General features: G+C 39.4%; 1 protein-coding gene across 6 annotated transcripts in view; it reads left to right on the top strand.

Moving 5' to 3' along the window:
* Positions 1–14122, top strand: part of FOXP1 (forkhead box P1) — a 182761-nt gene that overhangs the window by 99650 nt on the left and 68989 nt on the right. For all 6 annotated transcript variants that reach the window (XM_053470141.1, XM_053470136.1, XM_053470134.1 and 3 more), the window contains one exon: positions 2741–2833. In XM_053470141.1, coding sequence (XP_053326116.1) covers positions 2741–2833 — 93 coding nt within the window. The remainder of the gene's footprint in view (positions 1–2740; positions 2834–14122) is intronic.

Raw genomic sequence — 14122 nt, 5'->3', positions numbered from 1 at the left:
CTGGCCTGTTAGGCAAAAGAGGTGTAGCGTGTCCTCTTACAATGGGCAGCGTCCCTTATTTGACCTCTGATGTCCCTTCACTTTTTACCCTTTTTTCTGTTTCTATACATATCATTCCTGTTCTTTTGACACTCTGATAAAATGCTAAATAAACACTTTAAAAGGTAGATAGGTAAGGGCGGCTATTCAGGCTCCACCATGAGGGTGCTTGGAGGCCCATTGACAGCACTGATGGCTTTATTGATGTAATATTGGCTTTGGCAGCAGGTCTTAACCTGCCTCAGGTCCAGATATAAGGGGAGATGTATATATATATATATATATATGTGAATTCAACACCACTATATATAAAACCATGTTTGTTATTCTTCATTCATGGAATGTTTAATGGCAGATCCTGGGTGTCCACCAAGAGTTTGCCCCATGAGAGGGCATCGATCCATTAAACAGAAAAGACCAGGTCTTTGTGGGTGAGATTGGAATACTTTGGTAATAATTCATACAACATGGCATTGATTGTAAGCTCTATCTACGTAAGAGTTTGTGACTTAAATTCTCTAATTGAGGACACTGCCAGATTCTAGAACCTGCTAGTTATTTGTATAGTGGACGCGCTGCCTGTTGCCAGCTTCTATCGCAGTTACTTACAGTGGAGCTAAATGGTAATGTTGGCATCTACTAAAAATCTCATAGCTACATTTGTCCAAACTATGAATTAGTGTAATAAAAAGATGATAAGAAATCCTAAAATCCTACATGCTGTTCTATGAAAACATCCACGATTCGTTATGTTGACAGATGTCATCCTGCTGTGTCCAAGTCTTAACATGCTTCTCGCGCAAGCACTCCGTCCTTCTAGTTAAACTCTTTTCTTGCTTGGGTGAGAAAGTCCTTATTTTTATGAGCTTGAAATGACTGTATCATGGTGTATGGTTCAGCCGGCAGTTTGCTATTCTCTTACTGGTGGCAGTAATGTCCTATACAGTCCACTGGGACCCAGCCAAGATTAGCAAAATCATTTGGCGAAAGTGTTCCAAATGGACTTCTGGTAACATTGTAACAAATGATATGACACAATTTCTGCTCGGTCTTCTGTTACTGGTTGGTGAGTCCAGCCAATCGAGGGTAATAAAAAAAAAAGCCTTACAACAAAACTGAGCTATTCAACAGCTTTTCAGTAACCGGGTTAGGAAGCTTTAGAGATAAGCGACCTCTGTCAGCTGTGGTGGTATGAAACCTCCATGGTGCCCGACCAACCGAGAGGGGTTGTAATTCAAGGAATGAGGCGGTTTCTGTGAGTGAGTGGATATAAAATGATTTTGCAGGCAAGCCCCTAGTAAAACGGTCAGGTTACATAGAAACATAGAATCTGTTGGTGGATCAGAACCATTTGGCCCGTATTTTTCCTGCTGTTAAGACTCAAACTTTAATCAGTCGCTGGTCTCGTCTTAGATTCAGGAGCCATATGCCTATCCCATGTTTAAATCACCTTACTGTATTAACCTCTACAGCTTCCGATGGGAGGCTGTTCCATTTATCTACCACCATCTCAGTAATGTAAAACTGCCTTACATCTAAGCTTCTGTTATACTAATTTTTTTTAGTATCCTTTAGGGAGTGCAAGTTTACAAGTGGAATTGTAACAACTGATTATACTGCAATGCTGGCAAAACTATTAAGGAAAAAGTTACCAACAGAATGTGTAATCTCCTTTTACATCTTAGCTTCTTATTGCTACTTTATATCATCTCATTTGCCAGGGATTTACACGTATAAATGTTTTATAAAACATATTTTTGGGGAAATATGTAGGAGATATATGTTTATAAACAGTACAAAACCTCTTTAAATAGTTTGGTGTCAATGGTAACCATAATAAAAATTATGGCCAGTTGACTCCTTGGGTTTTTCAAACATAGGCTGCATTTAATTGCCCTGACCATCGCTGGGGCATAAGAAAGTAGAGCTTTATCTCCATGTGCACATATATTCTAGCTGTATGCAGATCCAGTTAGCTTCTGACACGGGATCTCCCAACAGAACCTGTAATCGTTTCCCAATAGCAAGAGTGAGCGATATCTTGTCCAACACAACATGTTTGGTGGCCGAGTCACCGCAGTATCTCCACCAGACGTCCCAGAAGGTCCAACTCTGTTGTATCCTAATAGGGATGGAATTCAAGATAATATACATATATATATATATATATATATAACAGAAAAAGAAATGTAGCGACACCAAAATGTGAGAACTTTCTTACATGCTTTACGAACATATCACGTAATCACTCACCGTGATTAAGCCCTGTGTGGATGAAACCCGTCACATAATTCTCGCCTAATGCTACGGGTGTCACTATGAAACATCAGCGTCTAAAATAGGAATATATCTGCTGCAATTAAGCGACAAAAGACAAAATGTCTTTTTTGGGGGGGGAGTTTAATGAGACCCCGTTTTAGCACCTCCCCGTTACCTGTTAACGTGATAGCGTCACCTGGGGAAAAAAAGAAGCGTTTACTGATAATTAAAAACTGTCCATAAATTGGTCTAACGCTTTTTACATTTTGAAAATGACACTGGGTCAAGATGTGTTCACTTCTCAAAAAGTTGGTTAGAGATGGGAGAGGGCGGCTGTGATGTCATTAAGATTTTTTTTTAATGTGAATAAAGTCTGTAATGAATTATTTTGGCAGTTTTTATACACAAGTTAACATTATGGCTTCCCCTTCTCTTGTTTCAGGCTCTTCAGGTTGCAAGGCAGCTATTAATACACCAGCAACAAGCCAGTGGAGCAAAGTCCCACAAAAGGAATGACAAACAACCATCCCTCCAGGTAGGAGACGCTTATCACCCAAGATTCCGTTCGCTTGTGCACAGAGTATTTATGCCGATACAGATCATTTCGTGAAGTTAACAAAACCTTGCGATCATCGTACCTGGGAACTGTCTGGATTTTGCCCCAAGGCTCTGAAGACCGGATTTGGTTACCGGGCCTCTGGGTCAGAGAGTTTAATCTCCAGACAGGAGAGTTCTGATCAGCCCCGTCCACTTCATGCCCCAGTCCTGTCCCTCTTAGCAGACTTTTGAGTGATTTGGTTGCCCCCACCCTATGCATAGGCAGATGTACCTTCAATAAGAGAGGGAGATCTACTGGATCCAGCCCCAGGGAAGTTCCCAGGTATGGTTATCGTTAAGGCCTTCTTGGACCTTCCTAGAAGTTCCGTTTCTGTTTTCTCATACGGTAGTTATTCAGTTTTGGTGACAAATCGGTTAGCAGATTGTTTTTTCCATTTTTTGGCCCTCTACTCTTTACAATGTTGAAAACGTATGTTGAAGCTGATGATCAGATATCTTCATCAGGCAAAATAACGGACCCAAGCGTTCATGGTATACATCACAGGGCCCCAAAACCACAGACTGTATATCCATGTTGTCAGAACATTTATTTGCGTTGCCATTAAATAATGTAGAAAAAATAGCGTTGTGCTGACCTAGGAGTAAAAAGTCACTTCTGTTTGGTCCTCTTTAATACGTCGTTAAATTCTACAGATTACTTCATGGAATTATCAAAGCCCTTTTTTTGCCCAAGACGCTCACCAGGGTGCTTACTAGGTGTTGATAGAGATCCGTTAACCGCATTATGGCTGGTTGGGTGATATGTATTTTCTAAAATATGGTTTTGTGACAATTAATTGTAGAGCCAAACTTAAAAAAAAATTACCTGTGTTCTCCATCTAAACAAACAAGTGGCACGTTGTATTTGGAAATGAAGTATCATCTAATTGTGGACAAAACCAACCAGAATTAATATTTCTAGACACTTTTTTAATGTATAATTAATGTTACCCTTTTTACATACATTACATTACATGTGGTTTCTTTTTCTCATAATTCGTTGCTGTAGCGCAATGGTTATTGCAGGTTCCTTACTCACAGGAGACATCTCACCCACCCATAGAGTACAAATAAGTGATTCACTTCCTATTGAGACAGACACTCACTGGGCTAATTATAAACCTGTTACCTTTCAAAAATCATTCTGGAAGAACAAACGGGCCCACAAAGACACAAGTCAACATAACCACCAGAAAGCGACCAACCTCTCGCTACATAATCCCACCACCCCATGTAACTCCAGGTACTTAAAACGTAAGAGTGCTGAGAAACAAACATTAAATTTAGGGCTCAGACAAGATGCTTCCCGTCAAACAGAGACATACCTGCCACGTGGAGGCATCTCAGAGTCTTCCAGACCCAGAGGAACGTGCGAAGGGATCTGACGGTTAGCGACAAGTCGAGGGATCTCTCGGCTGATTTCCTCAATGTTTCATCTCTTTGTGTCAACCTTGGAGCGTGGAGGAATGCCTTGGTAGGAGAGCGGAGGACGGCGATGTAAATGAGCTCTTCTAAAAATATATTTCTGCCAGCGCTGCTGCTTTTTCTTTAATACTTTCACAAGGGACAGAATTTAACGAGGGATTGTAGCAGCCCCGTCCCACGTCAGGTGCTAAAGTGACTGCTTGGTTGTGCAGCCGTCTTTAGGATACCTCCAGAGGATGAGATATGGCTGCGCTGACCTTTACCGCGGCGGCGAGCTTATTTGTCAGGATTCAAATCGAGACCAAGCTACAAACTTTCCTGTTGTCAGACGGGGAATTGTGCAGCTTGGGGTCAACGGGGGGGACCACATTGCAGATTCCATAACATCGCCAAATTGTTGATACCTATTAAAGTACCGGAGCATCTCCCACAGCCAGAAACACAATTAAAATTCTAATTTATTAATGTATACAGCCTGCAAGCCCAGTCTGTCACTCACTAATTCAAATAACGGCCCATTCTTCCCCCCACCCCGCTCTTGGATTTCTTTGTGGCGCACAAAAATATGTAGAACGTCCTTTCTGAAATAACAGCTTCTGAGAGCATTGGTAAAATGACAATGTACCGTTCAAAGAAAAGGCAATGTGTGATCATATTTCCACCATACTTAGTGTCATTCACAGCAAACAATTCCAAAAAATTACTGGCTCTGATCTCCGGGTCTTAATTTTAAATCATGATTTGTCACACAAAAATAAGTGTGCCCCCCCCCAGGTAATTGATTTTAGGAATGAATAAAGTCAATGGCAAAACATCAAGTAAAACTAATCTGATCCAAATAAAAGATTCATTTTTAGGTATTTGTTAAAAAAAATGTACAAAACCTTTTTTTTTATTATTCCCCCCCCATTATAAGATGGAATTAAAATAAATTGCATTTTTTTCCTGAAATGACCACCTGAGCATAGTTTCCAAAAGATATTCAGTTTATTGTGTCATGTATCTGAGCAGGCATGTAGAAATCCTACAAACTCCGAGCCATTAAGGAAAAAAAAAAGGGATACAATGTTGACAGTTATGCAAAAATAGAACAAAATAGTCATTGTTTAAACTCCGTCACGATGTCAAAGGTTGACGGGTGAAAGTTTTACTTTTAAGTTCTGGTCAGAATGATTTCTTCTTGTAATGTTACCATAATGGCAGTACCAACCCCTCATTAAATCATTTATATATTTATTAGTAATATGGGCAACACCAAATACCTTCCATAAACTGGCATCATCGTGGAACTGATCACTTCTCGGAGAAAGTTGGGCGCGACAATTATTATTTTGTAGCAGAATGTTTTACGACGGACGAGTGACGGAACCTCTCACTCACACTAACCTCACTGCATTAGTCGAATGAAAAAAAATAAAGTCGTAAAGGCAATTTATAGGGGGCTGAAAATCTTGAAATGTTCCAATCCGTTTCTTTTTTTTGTTGTTGTGGGTTGTGGTCCTGCGTTGACCCCACAGTGAACTGGTCGAGACCCATAAACTAGAATCATTGTTCAAACCCCTGAAAGGCATGCGGTGAAATGTCTTTAAACACAACTGGAGAAATGAGGATTTTCTTCTGTCTGTGTTTATGCTTTGTGCCCCCCTGGGAGTTAAGATGTCCCGTAAAAAAAAAAAAAAAAAAGATCCCGATAATGTATTTAGGGGAAATTTAGACAATAAAAAGAATTCCTAGACAAAAAAAGATTTTTTTCTCCGGTTCTTGCCCCAAATCGTGGCAAACAGACCTAAGGACTCGTGAATTTTGTTAAAATAAATGTATTCGAGCTAATGCTTTTATACTTTTCTGAACAAGTAGGTGGGGGTAACTTTTTGACATCGTCTTGATCGTCTAAGGTCAGAGTAAACCTTTAGTCTTTGTTAATGAATGTTATTTATGTTACGTGACGTTTGTGTATGGGGCTCTTCCATCAATCCGCTGAGATATTTTAGACACGTTGATGAATAAGTGCCATTAAAATAACATTGCCAGGTATTCTGTTTATCTCATTTGAGATAAATTGTAACCATTTGATAAATAAGCTCCCCACGTGGGTTTTTTTTTCCCCACAAGGACAGCAACCGAAGCACAAGTGGGGTTATGTGACACTCGCGAGACGCGGGTTATGATGACACCGATCAGAATAACCTTTTTTAATATTTTTATTTATTTTTTATTTTTTTTATACCTGCGGTTTTTTTTTTTATCGGACGACACCGTTTTATCTTAGGCTTCCAGCTTCAGAAGACGATATCAAAGGAAGTTTCAAGGCCAAACGTGTGTTGTAGATAATAGATCATAGGTAATGTTATGATTACCGCGGAATAACATTAAAACAGAGGAAGCAGACTTGACTGGTCAAATACGTGTAAATTGATAACAAAATGACACATGTAATTAACAGTATTCCTGGCGTTTACCATGCGTGGTACACCTAAGTGTGTTGAGCGAGAAAGGGACTCCCACCTCGCTAATTACCATTATCACTGAAATGGTCGGGCTTGAGTCATTAGTTCCATGTGCATTTAATTAGAAGAAGGCTGAAATTGGATTTAACTTATTACTTTTTCATGGATCACTTTCTTGTCATCACTTCAAATTGGATTGCAGCCCCAGGTAACTAATTATGAGAGCCACAGGATCAGGAGTGAAAAAGAGGTAATTAGAAGTAACACTGCCAGGCCCTCGCTGGTAGTCCACTTGTGTTGTGAGAGGAAGGAGTGTGGCTTTTTCGGAGGATGACAGATGACGGAGTTAACAGTTTTCCCCGGCGCTCGAAATCAGGAGAGGCGACCATCGCCCATCGAGGCTGATATTATGTGCAACTGTGCCAGAGATGTTCTAGCCGCATGCTTCCTCCCGAAGACGTTTAATTCCCAGATTAAGCTCGTAAAGCTGGTAGGAATGAGATTTCACTTGGGATAGTTGGAAAAAGAAAATCTCCATGTATTCTTAAAGCTTTTCTTTACAGATATATTCGAGAATGTTGGGGAAGTTGGTTAACGAGATGAGTTGGAGATCAAGAAAAGGCTGGGACAATTGAGTTATCCCAAACGTTAACTTGTATGTTTCGCCAGAATTCCCAACATTCTAAATGACTTCAGAGGGATCCTTTTTATGGGGGGGTGGGGTTAAAGGTGTGGCTAGGGGCGGGGCTTTACTAATATATTTTATTTTGGCAAGTTAACATTATCGGGGCTTTTAGGGCTGTAGAACCCTGCGATCCCCTCATACCCAGCAAACATTCTGACCTCCTAGAAAAGAGGGGGCATCAGGGAAGGGAAAAGGGGCAACAGGGACTTGGAGCCCAAAGAGGGGCAATAGTAACGTATGTCTCTGCCTTCCTCCGGAGTTTGCTGGAGACGTCCGTTCTCAATTGTAGAGCGATGGAGGAGAACGCGGAGCTGCAGGCTCCTGTAGGAGCCCATATTAAAGTGGATGGTCATGAATTAAGCTTGGATTTTATCATTTAGAAGGGAGACAGATGTTTTTTTAGGATTCTCTTTTGTTTTTCACAGGGGGATAGGGCTGGAGAAGGTGTGACCCGCTCTGGCCATCATCCCTGTTTGTGTGGGAACTTGGTGTTCATTTGCGCTTGTTTCTCTCCGTCATTTATGTTGAGAGATTAATCCTTTGCAGTAAGGAATTTAGTTTGGCCGACACGCATGTAAAGTTTGTGCTTGTTCTCTTTATACTAGGACATGTCACAATTGTGTGTTTTTAAAATGCTTCTTGTTGTGTAAATCGAAAATTACACAAACAAGACACACAATCTCTACACAGCAAGGTTTCACGGGCCACATTCTTCAGGCTTAACCAACAGTAGGAAGGACCTTAAACTCTGTTGATCCACTAAAATATATCATACATTACTTTAGACTAAATATCTTCACGGCTCTAGCCATGCCTTTGCACCTGCATACCTACCATGTGCCCATTGTTAGGAGGGCTAGTCCCTCTTTGGAACCAAATCCCACTGACTCTCTTTCCTCCCCTGATGTGCTTCTTTTTCTAGGAGCTCAGAATGTTTCTGGCTATATATATATACGTATCACAGCGTTTTACAGCCCCCAAAAATGTGTATAAAAAACACTAAGCTTCCTGTAATACTTTATAATAAGTAATAAATACTTATTATCAAACTCTTGACTCTCCCTTCAACAATTTTAAGATAAATCAGAGGGAATATTTCACTCCTCCGTTCAAATCTGGACTTTTAAACGTTCTCTGGAAAGAATCCCTTTAGAACCCCCTTTAAAAAAATTATACACCATGTGTTCCGTTACTAATGAGAACCTCTGTATTTTTTTAACATGTTAAATTGATTTAGTAGTTTTTATGCATAATATTCATCTGAGGCTGGAAAGGAGGCATGCTGAGGTCAAGTGATGTAGTGTTTTCCATTTTTTCCATATGAGGCGCACTGTGGGTGATAAAAGCAAACTCCTTTATTTTGTAAGTCTGCAGGAATTTCTGATGAAGTGCAGAGGTCAATTTTCTGTCAATTTGAGAAGGCAGAGCATTTTTGTACTACTGTTTTTTTTCTTCCCCCCTTCTTCCTTTTTTTAAAAAAAAGGAAAAAAACACGCCATGGCACTAGCCTGACATACGCTCACCAAAGTGTTCTAGTCTGCAACTCATTAGAGCAAAAGCACTGGAGCAGTTCCAATGCTCAGAAAATTTCCTAAAGCCTATAATAAGAGCAGTGGGTGCAAACCCAATTGAAGCAGAAGTGACAGTGAGGGGCAGCCCCGTGTATCTGGCTTCAAGCCCGGGCAAAAAGAAAATCCCAGCAGAGAAGAAGGGAAGAAGGGTGAGATAGTGACATATCGGAGGCACTTGGAAAAAGTTTGGGTGCGGAATTCCATTTAGAATCCTCATGTATTAATAGTAAAAAAAATAATTTACCTTTTTTAGCTGTACGGTAGCCTTCCAAGGCTCTGCTTCTCGGTTTATTTTATTTTTTGCTATCCACAATAGCAGTAGAGGATGTGTTAACGTGTACCCGCTATGTCGGTAGAATGGCGGCACGATGACTCCGCTTCTGCTGTCGGCTGAGCAGCGGCACGCAAAGCAGAGGAGTCGTAACAAGCCCTGGAGTTCTTGGAGAATTTATTGGTGAATAAATGAAATATGACTCACAGGGATCTTACTTGGTTCTGATTTTGGGTTTCACAGATTGGTGTCAGAAGTGGGATACATCATCAGACTGGACTTGGAGCTCAGCATAAAAATCTATCAACATATAGCAATATCTCGTTTAACACATCTGGTATATTCAGTGAAGAGACCCTAATAGACATATTCTCTACCTCCATAGCGAGCTTTGCAGTTGTAACTTGTCTCTGAACTTCTATGTACATAACACATGCTGTGAGATTAGCCATTTCTTACAGTCGGGCTCTTATTTCTTCCCTTCAGCTGCAACGTACAACTTTCAAATAGGTTTGACATGAAACTTGACAATCTTTGCTTATCCGAGTTCTCTTTTAGTTTCTCAATTCAATTCAGCATGTAACCAAAATTGTTAATTGTCAAAAAAAAACAAAACCTGGGTGGAGAGATTAGCTGGAAGTTATCTCAGCATATTCATTACAGATATTCGGTGAACTCAACCCAGCACCCAGAGTAAAATCACTTTAACCAGGTGACGAGAAGTGTTTATTATAGCGAAGTGTAGAAAATGTCCTTGCCCCCCAAAACGTTACAGTATGTACGATCCGCGTAGAGACAAAGTGATGTCATACCTAGTAACTGGTCTTGTGTTGCTTAGCATTTGTTACTTCAGTGTGATATCATGGTCCAAAAATTATAAACATAGCATGATCTAGTGTGCTTGAGTAACAGAAGATCAGGAACTTTTATTAAGTTTGTTTTCCTTGTCATGTTGTAAAAAATTATGTGCTCCGTATGTATTAGAAACAGATTGGGCTAATGCGTCCTCTCTCCCTAATGCGAACTCTCGCTGATCCCAGACTGCCTGGATTTGGTTGGGCATCATTTTGATACCCAGGGCGCTTGTCGTGTTAACTTTTGGACAATTGTAGGGGGATCAGAAAGGTTTGATCTGGTTCAGGAAAAGGAGAGACTACTGGGTTATTTTACAGAGCTGGATAAAGTTTGATAAATGATGAATATTTAACATGTTTATTGCCTCTTAAATAGGGTTGAGTTGGAATTTGGGGCTTATATACATTGACATATATGTTGACATAAATGATGCGGTGATGTCATATGTCTGACATCATGTAGTGATATCACTTGTAGTTCTCTAGTACATTGGCTGAGAGGCTTCAGAGCTGTAGACCCACGATCTACTTGTTGGTTGCCCCTGGTATAGAAGACCTTCAGCTTCATTTAATTCTTACATTTCTCAAATCAGTGTTAAAATGTTATCATTTTTACATCGACGTGAAACTGCGATACTTTGAAGCTTTGACTTCTTTAACCCACTGGGTGCCGGAGGATAGTGAACCTCGCTGCTCCCTGGGGAAAAAAGTGAGGATCCGTCACTTTGCGGACTTTAGTTCTTTTAAACTCTTAACTTTGAATTCGTTTTTTTAAAAAGAAAGACTTCCAAAGCCGTAGGAAGAAATGGAGGGGGGGGGGGCGACATACAAATAGGAGCAGAAAGCGAAAGGGGAATTTGTGTATTTGATTAAAAGTGACTTTATCACACTTGAAAAAAACTCTAAGATTAATGAAAGCAAAACAAAGCGTAATTGAGCTATTATTTTGCAGACATTGGCTTTATTTCAGGCACCCAAATCAAACTGTGCATTGCTGTAATAATGAAAGTTACAGGCAGTCTGTGAACAGATGTTAAAACAGAGGCTAATTGGAAAAACCCACATCTTGGGCTTAGACAGTCTGGCTTTATGGTATATGTGTGTGTGTGTGCGTGTGTGTGTGTGCGTGTGCGTGTGCGTGTGTGTGTGTGTGTGTGTGATACATTGTATATGGAAACTATACACAGCCGTTACTAATAGCAATCACCTCGAACTCCGAGAAGGAGCTATATGGTATTTTCAAGATTATCTGTGGACCTGAACGTGGCAGGTAAAATCCCCGAGGTGAAGGCCGCTTGGCTCAAACTGCACTCAACAGTATACTCTATTCAGACGCCCCCCCCCCCCGACCCGCACACCGGCATGTTGTGTTACCCTTCTAACCTATTCTTCATACAAAACTGTAGAAACATACAATTTGTAAGAAACAGCCCATCTAGTCTGCCCATTCCACCGCCACGTTAATATGGTGGTCTTATCACCATAGCAACCAATGGAATGTTCCACTCTGCAGGAAGATTCCATTGGTGGATATAGTGATGAGATGACAATTAACGTCTTGAACCAGAATTGCTCTTTTTAAAGTTTTAAAGCTTTTTTTTAAAGCTTTTTTTAAACTTTAACACTATTTTTATAATTTTTTCACATGCTATCAGCCTCAAGTGGCGCAGCTTACAAAAAAAGAACAACTTTTTATTCTTAAAATACTGATTTTTCCATGAATCGGAGATTACGACACGAAAAACAGCAAATAATAGAAAACCGAGGAACTTCATGTGTCCCTCGCCCCCTCCGCACAAAAGCTTAAATAAACATAGGGACCAAAGTCCTCTTCCAACCGCCGCTTTTCACAACCATTCTATGTATATTTAATGAATTTTCGCAGTCCCGTATTTCAAATATGTCAACGATGTCTTGTCACCTTAATTTATTTTCAATATAGTAAATATTGATTCCCTTTTTTCATGTTTGCATCATGTTTGAAAGAATAAATAGTGTTTCAAAGAAACAAATTGATTTTCGGTTTTGCCGATGGTTTTTTTTTTTTTTTTTACGAAGCCTCTGACCCGTTTGGGTCGATAGTTTTAGATTTAGTTCATAGTTTGTAGTTAATGGTTTAACCAAATATTTTATTTTAAATTGTTTTAAGGATCAGTGGTGTTGTTTTTTTTTTAACACACGGTATAGTCCTTCATAGCACAAAGACTTGTTAAGCGCAAATTGAATACAGGGATACCGTCAGATAAAGAAATTGCTTGGAAACGCTTTTCCACCTTGCGGGAGCTTCTATTATTTGGTTTTTGAGATCTGTAAATAGACGCTCTACAGAAATAGAGAGGGAGAAGTCTCCGAAAATCACACTTTTGATATAAGCCATGATATCCCACTTGCCTTCTCCAGCCATTCCTAGACAAACCGGATCATTGACATAAATTGGTTTCAAGCAGGAATGCTATTTCTCTAATCTAAGATTTTCAGGAAATATAATGCATTTTTTTTTTCCGTTGCTCTATTTCCCATTTATTAAAAAAAAAATCGGCAACATTTTATTGGGCTCTGGATGGGTAAGAAATCATAAACCCAAAGTTATATATATATATGTATATATATATATATCTGTTTAAAATATAGGAACATAAATGTTTTAAATAAATAAAAAATAACAATAAATGTATTTAAAATAATATTTTTGTCTCATGTTATTATGACAATCTTACTCAAGAAGCAGTAAATTCTAAAAAAAATAGTAGACTATTCCAATAACAATAATGTAAAAAGACCAATATCTTATTTTACATTTCATTTAAAAAATGTTAAAAAAAAATATTTTCAACAAGAAAAAAAAATGTTCTTCCATTTCCTCTCTTTTGTAGAGTTAGTATGAAACTTGTTTGCCTGATTTTGATTGGCTACTAAAAACCTTTTTTAAAGTTCACACGAGTGCCCAGTGTGCCCAGAAGAACCATTCGCCAAAGCAAAGTTGGTAAAATGGCCGATTAAAAATGATGACACAGTTGAGGTTTTAATTGGTTATTAAAACGTTGTTTCTCTTGTATTGGAACATATTTAATGGGTTAAAAAAGGGTATGTTTAGAAATAAAGCATAGTTGTAACATAACAAGGATTTTTTTTATTTATTTATAAAAATTGAGTCATTTGGCTACATTTTGTTTCCTATTAATAATTCCTATTAATTTTTCTTTTTTCTAAATTCTTCACCCAACTCGTAAAATTCTTTTGCACCTCTGGCGGCCATACATTCAGCGATATAAAGATATCCTGTTTTGACTGGCTGCCGAACCACAAAATGTCCCACAAGCAGTAAAAAAAAAGTAAATAAGAATCGTGTAAACAAAAGATATCGATACGGAACAGGAAATGGTTGACTGCCGCTCGGTGATAGTTTGGTGGCACTTTAAATTTTTTGTTTTCTGGCCTTTCTTTTTGGTTATTAGCTTTCATGGGGAGAGGGTGGTAGATAAATGGAACAGCCTCCCAGCAGAAGTGGTAGAGGGTAATACAGTGAGGGTATTAAACATGCATGGGATAGACATACGGCTCCTGAATCTAAGACAAGACCAACGACTGATTAAGGTTTGAGTCTTTACAGCAGGAGAAACGGGTGACTAGACGGGGGCCGAATGGGGCCGATCTGCCGGCACACTCTTATGTTTCTTTCCCATAAAAAAAATAGTTTTCTTAAGTATTTTTCTCTTTGTAGTAAAGTAGTAACTACTATGGAGATTTGAACTGCTCAGCGGACCCCTCTGTTCTTGATGAGAAGAGGGCAGGTGTTGACTTGAGAAGGGAAGGCGATTCTTTACCATGAAGTTCTGGAACGCAGCAATAAATGCGTCTGTGACGGCAGCTATATCAGAAAAGTTGAAATGTATTATTTCGAGTCAGAATGGCATTGTCACCCAGGGCCACCTACCTAACTGCAGAATTACAAAAGGAAGGCACATTTCTCAGTT

Source organism: Spea bombifrons, chromosome 6, assembly GCF_027358695.1.
Source record: "Spea bombifrons isolate aSpeBom1 chromosome 6, aSpeBom1.2.pri, whole genome shotgun sequence".
Taxonomy (NCBI): Eukaryota; Metazoa; Chordata; class Amphibia; order Anura; family Pelobatidae; genus Spea; species Spea bombifrons.
This window is presented reverse-complemented; position numbering and strand designations above follow the sequence as displayed.